This window comes from Nothobranchius furzeri, chromosome 2, assembly GCF_043380555.1.
Source record: "Nothobranchius furzeri strain GRZ-AD chromosome 2, NfurGRZ-RIMD1, whole genome shotgun sequence".
Lineage (NCBI taxonomy): Eukaryota > Metazoa > Chordata > Actinopteri > Cyprinodontiformes > Nothobranchiidae > Nothobranchius > Nothobranchius furzeri.
This window is the reverse complement of record NC_091742.1, coordinates 5074294-5091338: the sequence shown is the minus strand read 5'-3', so window position 1 is coordinate 5091338 and position 17045 is coordinate 5074294. Positions and strand designations below refer to the sequence as shown.

The 17045-nt window shown below is 41.6% G+C and overlaps 1 protein-coding gene across 6 annotated transcripts in view; it reads right to left on the bottom strand.

The window, feature by feature from the left end:
• nhsl1b (NHS-like 1b) overlaps nucleotides 1–17045 on the bottom strand; it is a 115119-nt gene that overhangs the window by 44217 nt on the left and 53857 nt on the right. The window contains exon 1 of one of the 6 annotated variants that reach the window (XM_015947332.3): nucleotides 11869–12117. The exons of 4 other annotated variants lie outside the window; for them this stretch is intronic. In XM_015947332.3, coding sequence (XP_015802818.3) covers nucleotides 11869–11884 — 16 coding nt within the window. In that variant the 5' untranslated portion in view covers nucleotides 11885–12117. Of the gene's footprint in view, nucleotides 1–3258; nucleotides 3648–11868; nucleotides 12118–17045 lie in introns of those variants that run through there. One more of the 6 variants, XM_054747958.2, reaches the window with a different exon arrangement.

The following is a 17045-nucleotide window of genomic DNA, read 5'->3' as shown; positions in this document are numbered from 1 at the left end:
ATGTGAGGCTTCCGTTGGTCCTTATTAGGGCCCGACCGATATTATCGGCCGATATAGGGGTCATTAACACTATCGGCTATCGGCCAAAAAGACGGCCGATATGGCCAATATTGCGCTACCTATCCAGCAGATGGCGCTAGCTTTATTAACTCATGTTGTGTGGCTCCATTCCTTGGGGGGTGGAGCCACCGTCACAGCACACATGCAGCGGTCAAGCAGAGACGACGGTGATGAGGAAGTAGGAGGTAAATCTTCAGTTTTAAGCATATTTGTTGTGTCAGTGGTAAGTTGAACGGTAAAATAAGCAATGACAAAAGTATGTTTCCCCTCAACATGCTTCCTAAGTTTATTGTGTGCCTCGTGGCCTCATATTGAAAAGTTAACCTGAACAAATAAAATAAAATAAAACTGCCGCAGCATTACGCTCTATGCAGAGCTCACGCTGCTTCCCCTTTAGTCATGCAGGGCAGTAAGTAAGTAACATTGGCCTTTTTCTGGTAGTCATTCTGGAATATTCTCAGACAATTTCCTCCGCTCTTCTTCAGCAGTCTTTTCAAACTCACGCGGTTCACCCGCGGCTCGCGAAAAAAATTGTGCAGACGCCGAAACGATCGCTGCACGGTGCGGGCGGAGCGCCGGCGCGCAGCGCTTCGGTGGCCCATGTGGCCTATAGAATAGGATAACAAGGGCGACGAATGAAGGCGGTCCCCGTTTCGCGGCACTTCAGAGGCACACGACCGTTGTCGCAGCTGAGGACGGGCGAGGGGGGGTTGGTAACAAAGCAATGAAACGCTGTGCAGGGAGTCCCCCCTCTTCTCCCTAGCTGGGAGAGGCGGAGGGTGTGTGTGTGTGTGGGGGGGGGGGGGGGCGTAATACGAGAAAATAAACATTCCTATCTACAATAGAATAAATCTATTGTATTTTTTCAGCCTTATATTTTACATAAGGCTTATACATTGCCACATACTAGTCATTTAACGCATCTTATTTTTATTTTCCTAATACTGTCGGCTTTGGAAAGGATCAAAACACAAAAGTGTAAAACTCCACAGACTCGGAAAACAAAAAACTTTAATGTTAGATTTATACTACCTGCGTTTGCGTGTTCTGTTGTTTTTGAGATTGCAAAATAAATCTTATTTGCATTACTTGGAAACCCTAGTGAGTTACTGAGACAGTTCTTTGGTGTGTAATATAGAAATAAGTTAGCATCAAAAAGGCAGAGAATGAAGGGTTTAATCTTAAGAACATTTGTATTTATTTCTTTTTTTGTGAGGGAGATTTATCGGCCATTATATCGGCTATCGGCCTTTGTTAAAAGTTTTATATCGGTATCTGTCCCAAAAAAAGCATATCGGTCGGGCCCTAGTCCTTATGGCCATACGGGCCTCATTAGTCTACAGGCGTCTCCCCATTTGAAATGATGACGGGTAGCTCTAACAGAACCCTGCCCTCCTCTCCCAATGATTGGACAGGAATTCGAGAAACGTGATTGGTAGCCAAGGCTCGTGCTCTCATTGGTTCCACCCAAGTTCCTCCCACCGACGCTAGAATTGAGACAAAATGATTTGTAACACTGTAGATTTGAGGTTTGTACCTGTAGAATGAAATGTGTGTTTTGAGAGTTTTGATTTCAAACTTGTAGATTTATTTTTTTATTTTGGATGTCTGCTAGGTAAAAACCGAAAGTTGCATGCTTCTGAATGAATGTTTGATGTTACAAAGAAGTAAATGTACAAAATAAAAGTTTGATTTTACAAAATAAAAAATACATGTACAAAATGAAAATTTCCTGTTACAAAACAAAAAATACAAGTACAAATTGAGAATTACGTTAGAAAACTAAAGTTACAAGTTACGAATCCAAAGTTACGTGTCATGAAACATGTTACAAGTTACAAAACTTGGTACAAGTTACACTGAATATTGTCCCAATCCTATCTCCATAGAATATTACATCTTCCTGGTCATATCAAATAAAAATCATCGATTTGCCTACGCTACACATGTATGTTAGAAAACCGCTGTCTCAAATGAAGTTCATTCCATTCCAGCACAGTAGGTGCTGACATCCGGTTAGCTTACAGCAAACACAAATAGTAAACAAATGCTGGTGGGAGGGAAGCAGACAAAGTTAAAGCAGGAAATGTGCAATGGCAGAAAGAATGGACAACAACGCTGCAGCATAGCTTATTTGGTATGTTCTGTACTGTTTGATGGTGTTACACGTGTTACTTTGTGGTGCGCTTCTGCAGTCTCGTCACTTCTGGAAGCTGCTGGCATTAGCTTGACTTATGCGTTTACATGCAGCTGCAGTCAGTTTTCTACGTATCTGGGTGCTTCAGCATGAGTAGAACCAGTTCACCCTCAGCAAAACTAGCGCGTTTAAAAAAAATCCTCATGTTAGGGCGATGGTTTGGTTTTCTGATGGGACTCCTGATTGTTTGATAAATAATTAAAATTTTCTAAACTAAACTGATTGTTTAAAAACAATAAAGGACATCAAAATACCAGTGCAGTCATGTGAAGGCTAACTTTCTGTGACTAATTTCAACTGTAGAGTCTGACTGAGCTATAGAGCTCCAACACTTGTTTTACCTTCGTTCCCCAATGAGGATTGAATCTTTTTGCAGATCTGGTCTACATCGTTGGATGAACCACTACCAAAGATCATAGAAAACTATCCCAGATTTAACTGCACAAGTTGATGTATACATTGCATATATTGATTTCTGCCAACAGTAACTAATGTAATGTAATCTGACAGCTCACACTTCATCCACTGCTGACCACATTTATGCAAGTCTCTTCTGAGGGTCACTGAGTTCCTGAAGAGGCCCAATCACCACTGAGGGTCAAAGGGGTCTTAGGTCATTAGGCCACAACCTGCGCCCATGCCACAAGGGGATGACCAGCAAATTATACACACATGCATGCGTGCGTGCACACACACACTTTACATGCAACATACGGTACAGGTCACTCAGTTACAAGGGGATGGAAATCACCTAATACGAAGAGACAAAGCCTAGCTTGGAAGGCTTCTACTCCATGTGTTACTTTTACACAGCACACAACTGCCTCCCATGAACAGCTTCGGTGACTAGATCGTTTCTCTACCAAGATAAATTATTATTACTGTTGCAAAGCAGCAACATGGTGGCATCTCTTAAGTCTAAACAAAAGTCTGTTAAATCTGAGTTCATATTTTTGTTTAAAGGCTAAAACATTATACAACTAAAGAGAACTTTTCAGTACCTTTGCTATCCTGGCCAGCTTGGGGTTTTCCTGGGGAGCTTTTAAGTCCGAGTAGCGGTTTGGGCGTCCAGAGCGAGTCCTGTTTCTGATGCACCTTAGACACGGAGAGGAGACGCTTGCGTAGGCAGCCCTCGGGTTTGGCGGGCCTGGAGCTGGGGGAGGCCTGGCCATGGAGGCTGTTCCCCATGTTGTTATCGGGCTTGAAGGAGCACAGAGTTCTCTTCTCAAGCAGAGGGTCCTCATAGCAGGGTCTGTCCCAGCAGCTGACCACTGGCTTTGAGGAGAGGCAGTGCACGTATGTGATCATCCCTGGCTAAAACCTAAACCCCCACCACCTGCCTCTCCTGCTCTATCCAGGACCTAAGCCCCCAGCTCCTCCTCCTTCTCAGGACCCTCTGCTTGAGGTGGTGGGATGGAGGGGTGAGTGGGAGAACTCTCCCCTCTTATTCTCAAACCCCCAATAGGCCTCTCCCTCTATTTCTGGGAAGATGGGATGGATGTTTGGAGGTTTCTGCAAGCCACACAGGATCCTACCTCCCCACCCTGCCTCCTCCTACAGTTTTTGTCTTTGCTTTAGTTGTCTCAGGGGATGCTATTGACGTGCATTGATTTGCCTTACAAAGGAGAGCACGATTCAACAGCAGAACAAATATTTTTCTGAACGATTACAGCAAAAAGCTTCAAAATCCTGTATGACTGCTAGTCTGGTAGAAATAAAAACATCTCGCAAAAACAAGGACTTTAACCCACAAATCTGACCACATTAAATGTCTTCAAGACTCTTGAAATTGCAAAACTAATATTTAAAAGCAGTCATAGTGCCTTATTGAAAATACCTGTGGTTAAACCATGTTCTTCCTCTTAACACAATTCTGACCTAGACGCATAGCCACAAATGGTGCAGAAAAAGATCCGCAAAAGTTCAGAAACCAGTTCATGTCCAGAAATGATGAGTGCTCTCGTTCTTCAGGGATAAAAGAAAAATTAGAGCTTTCAAAAAAGTATTCAGAGAAGCTTCTGTGAACATTCTCCTTACTCCTTCCTTTCATTTGAGAGAGCGCCAGCATTGTCCAGTGGCGTCCGCATGGCCTCCCCTCTTAGCTCCTCCCCCACCCCCCTCTGCTCCTCGATGGTGCTTTTCTAATCTGTAAAACCAGATTAAGAAGCCAACAGCCCCTCGCTTCCGACATAAAACACAGATGGACACAAGCCTGCAGTTAATCATCTCCACTTCACAAAAAAGTGTGGAAGTTTTAAGAAAAACTGGCATGTTGGATAATGAAAAAACTTAAGATAACGACTGTGTGTGTGTGTGTGTGTGTGTGTGTGTGTGTGTGTGTGTGTGTGTGTGTGTGTGTGTGTGTGTGTGTGTGTGTGTGCAAGAATCGACATGACAAGTCTTGCAGCAAGCACAGACACGATACGCGAGCGAGCGAGCGAGCACACACACACAGACACACACACACACACACACACAGGAATCTTGAAATCACAGAGGAAGGCAGAAGTTCAGCTCAGTTCACCTGGAAGCTACGGAGCAGCACAGAATGAGGAGGGCAGATGGAGTGAGAATAATACCTGCCAGTTTAACACACCAGATAAAACAATTAGTGGCAAACAAACAGACACCTCTAAATAAATATGGAGCATGACTGGAATAAATAATGTCAACCGAAACAATTAAAAAACGTCAACAAGAAATTAAATTCTGTATTTTTAGGAAAAATGTAAAACAAATAAAAATGAAATTAAAAGCCAATGTCGCCCTCTGCTGGTGGCTTATATCTCAATTAAAACAACAGATCCTGGGAGCATTCAAGTCTTTTTAAGCCATTAGAATATCTGGCAAAATGATCTAAATGAAAAGGAAAGAAGCATCAATGTGTCCTTGATTACTGTCTTCTTAAAAGGAAGAGAGACTCTGTAGTTTTTTCTAGATGCACCTTTTACTAACTTCACTTACTTTTTTATTTTTCATAAAAGATAAACTTTTACATACATATTGAATTTTACTACCACTGTAAACTAGCTTTTTTTCCACATTATTCACGTCTGTCTGCAAAACTCTATGGTTACTTTATGCTGTTATTTTTTTTAGTTGAACAAAATCTGCAGTTCAGCGAAAATAATCACTTTTACCAAGATGAAAGAATTACAAATGTATTTAGATTAAAAAAAAACAATTCTAAATTAAAATCTGGATATTCATCCTTGAGTAACGATGTTTACCACCATATCAAACCCAGGACTGTTTTTTTTGTTTTATTTATTTAATGAAAATCCATCGATGGGTTGTGGGGTAAAGAAGTGATGGCCTGTTGCTACTCTACCACAGCTGTGAGGGAAAAGAGACCGGGAAGCTCTGCCAAAGGTTCAGCAGATAACTGGAGGCTGAAACACCCGTTACCAGTAGTTATCGTTTCCACAGGACAGGGAGGCAGCCAGCACACACAAGCTGATTACAAAAACCTAAACTGCTGCATGCTCACACACACATTATAAAGAGTCTAACCACACACACAAACACACATGGCTTGAGATAAACCAAGTGGACACACATCAACCAAGCACAGGCCAAAAGATTCTGGCTGTGGCCTAAACTGGACTGAACCATGCTGATGCCCTCAATCCAGCTGCAGTCTGGGCAAAAACCCAGCAGACAAGAGGACGGGGGCAAAAACTCAGCATCATATAATTATCATGTAACACATATTATTATTATTATTACTATTATTATTATATTATTAGTTGAGAAGCAGGTAGAGGGTGAGTGAGAGTAGCAGCTGTCATAAAAAAGGTAAATGCAATGTGTGCTTGTTTGTTTTGAGTGTTCAAGTCTTGCCCAGGCGTCAGTCTGCTGCCTGTGAATGGCTGTAAAACTCTTTGGCTCTTTAACTATACCAGAGCTATGCAAAGTTTAGGTCTGGATAGTGTGTTTGTGTACAAATACGTGTTTTAGGGTAAACACGTGCACACACTTTAGCACCAGAATGTGCGTTTCCAAAGAGGGGAACGGAAGGCTTTAGGAGAGGGACAATGGTTGCCATGGATATGTGTAGATCTGAATGGACCGAGAGAAGCACCTGCATGCTGAGTAAGTCTGAGGAAGTCATGCACTCATCCACAGGGAGTCGGCCATTGTCCTCCCAAACTCCACTCACAACAAAATATTTCAACATTGTCCACCCAAACCACACACTAAACAAGTCTTGCTTCACCATTTCAATTAAAAGAAAACGACAATAAGAGCTCATTACTGGATCCTGGGTCTTTTCTGAAACCTCACAACTTTCTGCAATGCTATTGTTTTGGTGACTCTATTCAGAAAACAAAAGGTTCACTGGAGTGCTGGCAGATCCCATTCACAGGCGAAAGGAACCTCAGCATCTATTGTTGACGCATCAAGACCAAAAATCTCCTCTGCTTTTGGGCTTCGACTTGTTTACGGGGGCAAACATCTCATCGTGGATTTCCTTTTAAAGTCCCGTGCAAACATGCAAGTAAGTGTGCATAGTTTACATGAATAAATCATGTGAAAACTGATATCTATGGTTAAAGTTTAAATAGCTGGCAACACCTGCATCAACTTTCCAAACCTAGGATCTTAGCTGTGAGGTTGTTTTGTTGTCGGTAACAAAATGTCTAAATCTGACTTTTTCCAGTAAAATTTTTTGAAAAAGCACCTTCTGTTTAAAGACTATGTTACGTTTATGTAGGTCCTTCTCAAAAAATTAGCATATTGTGATAAAGTTCATTACTGTCTGTAATGTACTGATAAACATTAGACTTTCACATGTATTAGATTCATTACACACAACTTTAGTAGTTCAAGTCTTTTATTGTTTCTAACATTGATGATTGTGGCATACAGCTCATGAAAACCCAAAATTCCCATCTCAAAAAATTTGCATATTTAATCCAACCAATAAAAGAAAAGTGTTTTTAATACAAAAAAAAGTCAACCTTCAAATAATTATGTTCAGTTATGCACTCAATACTTAGATGGGAATCCTTTTGCAGAAATGACTGCTTCATTGCAGCGTGGCATGGAGACAATCAGCCTGTGGCACTGCTGAGGTGTTATGGAGGCCCAGGATGCTTCGATAGCGGCCTTAAGCTCATCCAGAGTGTTGGGTCTTGCGTCTCTCAACTTTCTCTTCACAATATCCCACAGATTCTCTACGGGGTTCAGGTCAGGAGAGTTGGCAGGCCAATTGAGCACAGTGATACCATGGTCAGTAAACCATTTACCAGTGGTTTTGGCACTGTGAGCAGGTGCCAGGTCGTACTGAAAAATGAAATCTTCCTCTCCATAAAGCTTTTCAGCAGATGGAAGCAAGAAGTGCTCCAACATCTCCTGATAGCTAGCTGCATTGACCCTGCCCTTGATAAAACACAGTGGACCAACACCAGCAGCAGACATGGCACCCCAGACTAGGGGTTGTATGAACTAGTCGACTTCACTGCTCTGTTGTGACTTTTTATGCCTGTCATAGACTAGTCGCTGTCACGTGATAATGAGCGACAGGATGCAGTCCTTGGAAAAGACAGCAGGTGACGAGCCCCTGCGCATCGGGAGGCGACGCGCTGTGCCAGAGCGTCAGTACTGACACCCGCGGTAAAACGGACATTTAACCAAATTGTGACCTTGACCCTCTTACAATTTAACCTTCCCCTCACCCCCATCCTAACCTTAACCAGCTTGCGTATGCAAAGCTCTGATCGTTGATGCGCTCCAGACATCTGTGTCCTGAGCACCGCCACAGTAACGTTATCAAATCAGGTGTCGCCACCTCAAAAACTAATTTAACACGCAATCGTTCATGTCGGCTCATTTCCTTTTATGTTTTCTGTCTTTTATTTGTGCCTGATGCGTTTCACTGCTGTGGGGTGGGGAGCATCACCTTGTCCTCCGGTGACGCACCTCACTGATGCGGCCGGCGAGCAGCGCGCACTCCACTGTTTTTGTGGTCGGTAGATCTTTTAGAACTGCAGTTCAAAGGTAACTCATAAGGTGAATATATCTGAACCCAGGTAGCAGTTTTTCTTTAGGATTGAGAGGAGATGCAGGAAGATAATAAACAGGCAGGACAGAAAAATTGTCAAATAAAAACAAGTTAGTTTTTGTACCTGGTGGTTGCAACAAACAGACACCATTGAAGGTAATCAGAAGTGAGGAACAGAAAATGAAATAATTATTTTAATGTTTAGAGCTGCAGGAACTCAGACCCCTTCTTTCCACCGGAGCCGTCAGCAGCACGTTACTGCAGCAGCACGTCTTGCTCGCGTAAGCTGCTGCTTGGCCCTTCCCACGAGACCTTAAGCAGCAGGGGAGCAGCTGTCACAGACAGAGCACGAAGTCATACGAGTGACTTCATCAGTAAACACAACAACAAGCAGGAGAAAACTACAACATGGCTCCAAAAGGTTTGTGTTTTATGTTCTGTCCGTTTTATAATCGCCAATACGGACCTGAAAAACAAAGGAGACCGCTAGCTAGGTGATAACTTCTCATGGGGCCGCACAGTTAGTAACTTTTTTTTAAAGTAAAGCAGCCGGAAGGCAGTATGTTGCTGTATTCTGAAAATCTCGGGAGATTCGCTCCGTTTCCGCGTCCGATTTCCTGTCTTTCCTTCCCCAAAAATGTCGAACTTGACCCGTTTCAGAGGCGTAGCACGTACAAAATAGAACCGGCGCGTAAGGGCCGCGACATGCTGCTTCTGAGACGCGGCCGACTCGCGCTGCTGACGGCTCCGGTGGAAAAGGTTCTGTTGACCACAGCAGTTCCTATCAGCAGCTATGACGTGCTGCTGCAGTAACGTGCTGCTGACGGCTCCGGTGGAAAGAAGGGGTGAGAGGCTGCAGGTGCACTGCGCAGGGGGAGAGGACTGAAGCGGAGCAGTATATATGCAGAAACTACCGCTGTTAAGAGATGTGTTTAACTTTGAAAATGTGGGTGCAATTTTAATTGTCAAACCCCCCCCCCCTCCCCCCCCCCGCCCAGGTGCCCACTCTGAGAACAGCCTATTCGTTCAGAAATTTCTTTCTGTGTCTTACCCTCTTGCTTGAGGGTGTCAATGATGGCCTTCTGGACAGCAGTCAGGTCGGCAGTCTTACCCATGATTGCGGTTTTGAGTAATGAACCAGGCTGGGAGTTTTTAAAAGCCTCAGGAATCTTTTGCAGGTGTTTAGAGTTAATTAGCTGAATCAGTTGATTAGGTTAATAGCTCGTTTAGAGAACCTTTTCATGATATGCAAATTTTTTGAGCTAGGAATTTTCGATTTTCATGAGCTGTACGCCAAAATCATCAATATTAGAAACAATAAAAGGCTTGAACTACTTCAGTTGTGTGTAATGAATCTAATATATATGAAAGTCTAATGTTTATCAGTACATTACAATACAGACAATGAACTTTATCACAATATCTTAGGTGTGTTCTTGCTGTGCGTTATTTCTAATTCCATGTTGTCGTTCAACAAAACCGTCGTAACAAAACTATTTCTGTGTTTTAAAAAAGAACAACAACATGGAATTTATCACAATATGCTAATTTTTTGAGAAGGACCTGTAATATTTGACATGAATTTAAATAAAATTTTGCTAAACAGTTTTTTACACCTGAATTTGAATCTGATTTTTGCAAGGAATTCTCACTCCAGTTCAGCACCTCCCTTGTGTCCTCCTCTCTTCCTCTCCACTGGAGAAAAGCAGCCTGCCACATTTGCTGTCTCTGATGTTTGTGCTCAGCAGGACAACTCCAATCTGAGGGACATCATCAACGTCTTCATCTCAAACTAATCCCTGCTCACATCTCATCTAACTTTCACGTTCTGGACAGACGGCTGCGCGGAGGATCAAGCACAGAAATAACTTATGTAACGACCCAAAAGCCACACAGAGCCAGAGCACATAAACCTGCGCTCACGCAGGGCTTACAATATAATACTAGGTTTTGGTTTGGTGGTGGAAACAGATGAACATTCCCTCTGGTCACAGCTGGATGTGTAGAAACATGGACGGAAATGTGTCACATCTGCTCCAGAGCAGGAAACCTCAACTGAGTGGGCTTGTTTAAATCATAAGCAGACATTCTGCGGCTGGCAGTGATGGTAATCTACAGGCTGGATCCCTGAATTTAATATGATGCTGAGTATTTGGGTCAGTATGTTAAGTGTTTAGTATCCACACACCCGAAAACTAGAACTGGTATTTTAGATTTTTTTGTAACTGCAGTTAAAGGGAAGAGAAAAGAAAATCGGGCATGTCCAAAGGGGTCCTTTTGCAACCCTTGGGAGTAATTTTGTGGCATTTCTACACTTTTTAACATTTTTATATTCAGATTTTCTACTATGTCTACTTTAAGAAATTTCTGAGCAGTAAAAATAAAAATGTTCACTAACAAATCATTATTGCATTTTAAAAACATTAAAAAAAATCATACTTGTGGCTCACGAGGACTTTTGACTTGATGAATTTGCCCCTCGCACTGTAAAGCTTGTACACCCCCATGTTCATGATCAAATCTGAATAAACTGAATATCTAACACGACTTCCTTAACCAAAAGGAGAGAAAGTTGGCAGTCTGGTGTAGAAACAGTAAATGACCTCATGTAACATCACCTAACATCTGTTTCTGTCCGTTCAAGCAAGTCATAAAATTTGGATTCTGTTCGACAAGAAAACTGTCTGAAAACAGCAGGAAAACTGGGAAGTGAATCATTTGTCTTGTTTCATTTCCTTACCAATAAATCTACTAATTCTTAAAGCGAATATTTGATTTTCCAATTTTCCCATTTGCTTGAGAAAAGCAGACCAGATCAATCCAAACGTCCAGCACAAATTTGTTCAACTTTATTTTAGCTTTCACTTTTTTTTTGTCATTTTATGCTGGAGTGTAAGATATAATGAAAAAGTGTCAAACATTACTTGTCAGAACAACAGAAATGAGTCATAAACATTCATTATTATCATATCTGTTGCAGCACCAGAACCCTGATAACTGAAAAATAAACACAACGTTCCTACAGTCAAACCTACAAGGAGTCTCCAACCTAATGAACCAGCTTTATCAGTGCATGTTGTCTGCAAAGTCAATAGTGCACATAGTCTTTAGGACTTACGAGTTAAAAATAAGATTAAAAAAGCCCTACAGTGAGTAATATAGATGTCTATAAAATATCTGCGGAGACTAAATTACATGAAGTTTCCAGTAAATGAACCACATTGTCCTCATCTCGTTTTAACGGGCCAGTTAAGTAATAACCGACACATGGTCTCACTCTGTAGCTCAGCAACTGCTGCTTCGCCAGCTGTTACTGTGGAAAAAGCATGCAAACATATCCGACTGCAAAAATAACGCTAAACTGACTGTATTCCTTTAAGTCAGAGTGAGAAAGGCTGAGAAGAGCGATCAAGCAGCAGTCAGAGTAGAGGTGGGATCCAAGTCGGACTACCTAAATGAATCACGGCTCAGAAAGGAGGAACAAAGGAAGAAGAGAACAAAATAAAGAACATTTCTCTCATTCATGTTGTAACTTTCCTTCTGGACATGTGAAAGATGCAGAGTTAAACTTTTCTTTGTCTCACAAACGCTCACACACACCTACCTTTCAGACAGAACATGGCTCAGTCGGCTCTTCTTCCCAGATTGATCCAACACTAAACAGCTTGTTGCTTCTGTTTTCCCTACTTCCCGGAAGTCATCTCTCCAGCTCTCTTCCTCCTCCTCACCATTCTATCAAACTCCACACAGAGACTCACAGATCCCCACATATTCCCTCCTCTCTTAATAACCCTCATTTTTTTTCTGCCCTCACACAAACATGTTCACGCGCTCAAGGGCGACCAGCCAACTTTTTCTCCGCAGGAAGCTGCTCAGCGACTCTCCCTCATTCCTCCCCCTACATCACTGCATATCCGTCCAGTCCAGGCGACGACCCCACTCGTCTCACCGCCCCGTCAGAATCTCAGCCTGTGTGTAAAACTCTTAAACCTGATGTCATCCACAAATGATCTTAACAAGCAAACAGAACATACATGAATAAATATATTTGCATCAAATTTGTCAACAAATTAGTTCTAAGAGATTTTTGAAATGATGGAAATATAAAAAAATTGCTACACACATGCAGCGGTTTTGTAAATGATGGTGAATGCAGACTAGAACCGGGGCAGTCAGCAGTCTGCAGAGAGACACGGGGGCCCAGCTTGAGGCTGCACTATTGTACACCGATTAAATATAATCACTTTAATCCCCACAATTCAACTGTTTATCAGATGCAGAGACTGGCTTGGCGCATTAAAAACCACCGTCATCCCTGGCCTTCCAAATCTACCTCCAACATCACATAGTTTGAAAATGGGCTGATATCTATGCTATTTTAACAAAATAAAAGTCTTAGTTTTAAAACTACATTTAAACCTTGTTTGCAGTTGTAGCTCATTTGGATAAGCAAAATATAGGGTTATCCAGCAACTGACCTGTGGGTGGGGGTGGGGGTGGGGGGTATGGATGGGTACCGAATTCGGTACTTTTTAAGGTGCCGACCGAATTCCACAGTACCGACCGAGCACCGATTCACTTAATTTGAAACGGTGCCTCGTTTCGGTACCCGTCCTTCACAACGAGAACTTGCCTAGACAGCTGTGCATGCGCAAGAGCATAATGTCGACGGTCGCTGCGAGCCGGTTGTAAACAGAGCAGCATGGTAGAAAGAACGCACGCTAAAGCTTGGGTCCACTTCACTAAATGTGATGGGTAACTGGGTGATGATGAAACCAGCGACAACGATCTAAGTGAGACATCCTCATCTTAATCTGCTCCGGTAGGTAAATAAAATGTTTAAGACGATGTTAGCTTTATTTGTTAGCTTCCGTTTCACTAATGGTGCGTTCGCTTTCTCCTCGGAACTCCGAAATTCCGACTAGAAGAACATGAACGCGCTCGAAAGTTTGGCTTCACTTTACTAAATGCGACGGGTGATTGGGTGAAGATGAAACCAGTGACAACGATCTAAGTGTGAGGCATCGTTTTAATCTGCTCCAGCAGTTAAATAAACTGTTTAAGATAACGTTAGCTTGATATGTTAGCTTCCTATGCCACCGTTGTTATCATCTAATGGTGCGTTCGCTTTCTCCTCGGAAATTCTAACTTCCCAGTAGGAAAAATCAAATGAAAAAGGACAGTAAAAGGAATGAAGATACACAGTAAATTTAGTTCACAGTAAAGATGTTTGCTTCAGTTTAATTATCAGCTTATAAAACTACAAGGACGATGTTAAAATACAAACAATTGTATGTTATTTATCATGATATTTATCAAATATGGTTATATATTGAGAAAAATATATATTTAATTATAAAAGAGAATTAAAAATATTAAACACTCAAAAGTATCTAAAATTGGTACCTTTAAGTACCGGTATCGATTCCTAGGTACCGGGAATTAGTACCGGATCGATTCAAATGTCAAAGGTACCCATCCCTAGTGGGGGGTAGGATTAAGGTTGAAGTGGTTTAGTCCCGAATCTGAATAGCCAATGAGAAGAGATGTGTATCAAAGTCCCACGACGTGCAGCGGAACAAAAACACCATAAATAGGTATTTATGTTTTTTATGTAAAATATCAAATTAGCCCAAGGGATGGCTGTGTTGATTAAGCAGGCAGGTGAGTGTGGAGCGCATCTTGGCCAGTAGAGATTAACCATCAACTCCACAACATGGCAGAACACATGGGTTTGTGTCGTTTATGGCGATAACATACAAATGTAGTATTTTTCACCCAAGAAAGAAGAGCAAACTATAGGTGCTATGTAGCTGAAGAGTCGTGCTGCTCCAAGGAGGAAGTGAGATGTTTGCATATCATGAATATTAACGAGTAAGACTTGTAAATATCATTTTACATCCTCTGAAAAACCTTTACCCCGAAAACGGGAGCAAGATATTTTTATTCAAAGAAATCGACTCACAAAGCATTCGTTTATTCATACAAGAGACCTGCAGATTCATGGAAAAAACAAGAGGAGACTACTGGTTAAACAATGGGACTGGTAAATAATAAATGTTTTGTCTTCTACTCCTCAGAGAAACAAGTTAATGAAACTTTGCATTAAAAAGTCAAGTCCCAACTCCCATTTGTACAAGTCATGGTGATCCTAAGTACCTGAATAAAAGGTATCATTTCCTTAACCCCTACAATACAGCTTTGACTCTCCTCCCCAGATAGTTTTACATCTTTTCACCCCAGAAGCATGAACACAAATGTTACTCAGGGAGGTAAACAACCCAAAGACTCATGGGATGGGCGGATGACTTTCATTTCACCAACACCTCCCCTACAGCCTTAAAGCTGAAACACTACTGTACAAGTCTTTCAGACCAGAGGTGAAACCACCAAAAACTAACACAGGGAGTCCAGTTGGTCTAGCAATATGAAATGGTAAACAAAGGTAGTTAGAACAGTTACGCATTATAAGCATTTATCCTCCATTATTCACTCTAATGAGAACCATGCAATCAAGAACACAGTGAGTTGTGGTTTGTGCACACGGCACTGATGGCAACTGGCCAACAAAAAGATGGAAGTAGCAGTGTTGTAATCATGATGAAGCTGCATTAACACATTAATCCCTCACAAATATGGCTGCAGGCGACCACTCATCTGCCCTAACCTGATGTCAGCAATTACAGGCTGCATGTTGCATATGTGTGTCCAAGTGTGACTGATTTCAACACCGAGTGAAAAGGCTGCACTCTAACTAAGAGCACATCCACAAACTGTTAAATAAACCCACCTGACCAGATAGCAAAACACCAACGAGTTAAACCACTACTTTAACAGGGTCTGGCTTTGCTCATGTCGGTTTGAATTTGACCCTTTTCCATAAAACTTTAGCTCACAGCCAACATTTTGAGGTCAACCTTATCACAGCTCTCACAACACCAAAGCTGTAAAAAAAAATAAAGAAGTGGAATTTTCTTTCCTCTTACTAACCGACCTCAAGATAATTGATACCAAGACTTTTTAAAAATAATTCTAGAAGGTCGGGCATTTCACTTTACTGTTTAATACGTTAAAGCCGTCTGGAGCTACCACAGTGAAATACAACTCAATAACTCAATTATATTATGGGAAAGAAAAGCATCTAATTACACCAAATTTAAGTTTATATGATAATAATTAGCAATAAAATCTAATGAAAATACAGGCTGTTTCTCAATACCCAAGGATGCTAGAGCCTTCTAATGTACTTGGACTAGAATGTTCTTGGCAGCAGAACCATACTTTGTTGCATCACGGTTTAAAAAACGACCTGACATAAAATAAAAGTCTAGATTGTCCCTTAAATGACAATGAATACATATATGTATAATATTTGGTCAACTTTTAATTAAGATGGATAAAATACCAGCATTTATTGCTGTTAAATGAAGAAAAAAAGTTTTTTTTTCAGCAAACCAAAGCTATTTAAGGCAATGCTGCTTTGATTTTGAGGGGCTCAGAATAGATACGCTGCTCCTCCACATCAAGAGGAGCCAGTTGAGGTGGCTCCAACGTCCATTTAGGATGCCTCCTGGACGCCTCCTAGGTGAGGTTTTCCAGGCACACCCAACCAACAGGAGACCTAAAGGAAGATCCAAAACACGCTGGGACTATGTCACTCGGCTGGCCAGGGAACACCTTAGAATTTCCCCCGGAGGAGCTGGCCCAAGTGGCAGGGGAGAGGGAAGTCTGGGCCTTCTTGCTTAGGATGCTGCCCCTAAGACCCCACCTTGGATAAGCGGCCGAAAATGGACTGATGGATAGATGCTTCAGAATTAACTCTTCAATTTTACCTAAAACATTACTGCACATAAATTAGACAGCTGAAAAGCTTCTTAAACCTGCATTTCCAATTATATCTTTATTTAAAATGTTTTTGTTTTAATGATTTAGAGTCAGTTATAAAAGAGCCACAGGTTGCAGATCCCTGGTCTAAATGTGAAACAAACTGTTGGATTAAAGTTGCCACTGAAGGGAAAACCTTTGTTTCAAAGAGGTCATCTGCAGCATTTAAGGCACTTCAGCATGGGCTGGTCTGAGATCAGCTGATAAAATCTGAAAATTAAAGATGCAACTTACCTGAAGATCACCACATTATGGTCAGCACATGAAAAAAAAAGAATGTGTAATGAGCAACTGTTCTGTACAGATTATTTTGAGTATACGTGCTTTTATGTTAGAAATGATTGTGCTAAACATTTTTATATCCAGTCTGAGTGAGTGTACATGGGCTAGGCTCTGAGCCACAATCTCAGATTTCCATCTCTGTGGTTTTAAGGAGGCCTTGGTGGATTTTGCATCCCTCCCTTCCAGCAAATTATCTGCTAATCTGGATTTACAAACCATCTACACAGTCATGAGCATATTTCTGAATGTGTATCCAAAAATGCTAAAAGGCTCTTATGCAAGAATGTGTCTCATCCGAATCCTCTCAAATTCCAGTAAGCATCTCACACACACCAATCTGGTCCAAACGGACTCTTTTATGAAGCTAAAATTCATAAACACCTTCCTAATGCGAGACCCAGTTCTGGTTCTGGCTGCTACAACAACCCTGTGCTGTGGTATTATGAATATTTAGGTCAATGTGTTGTTGGCATAAATATAAAGAACATACTGTTAAAAGAAAAATCATGTCAGAAAATTTCTAAATACGACTAAGCCTTAAATCATCCAACTTTCATGTTAACATGGTGTGTCTGCCAAAAGCACAAATGTACAACCAGAATCTCTCATCTGTTC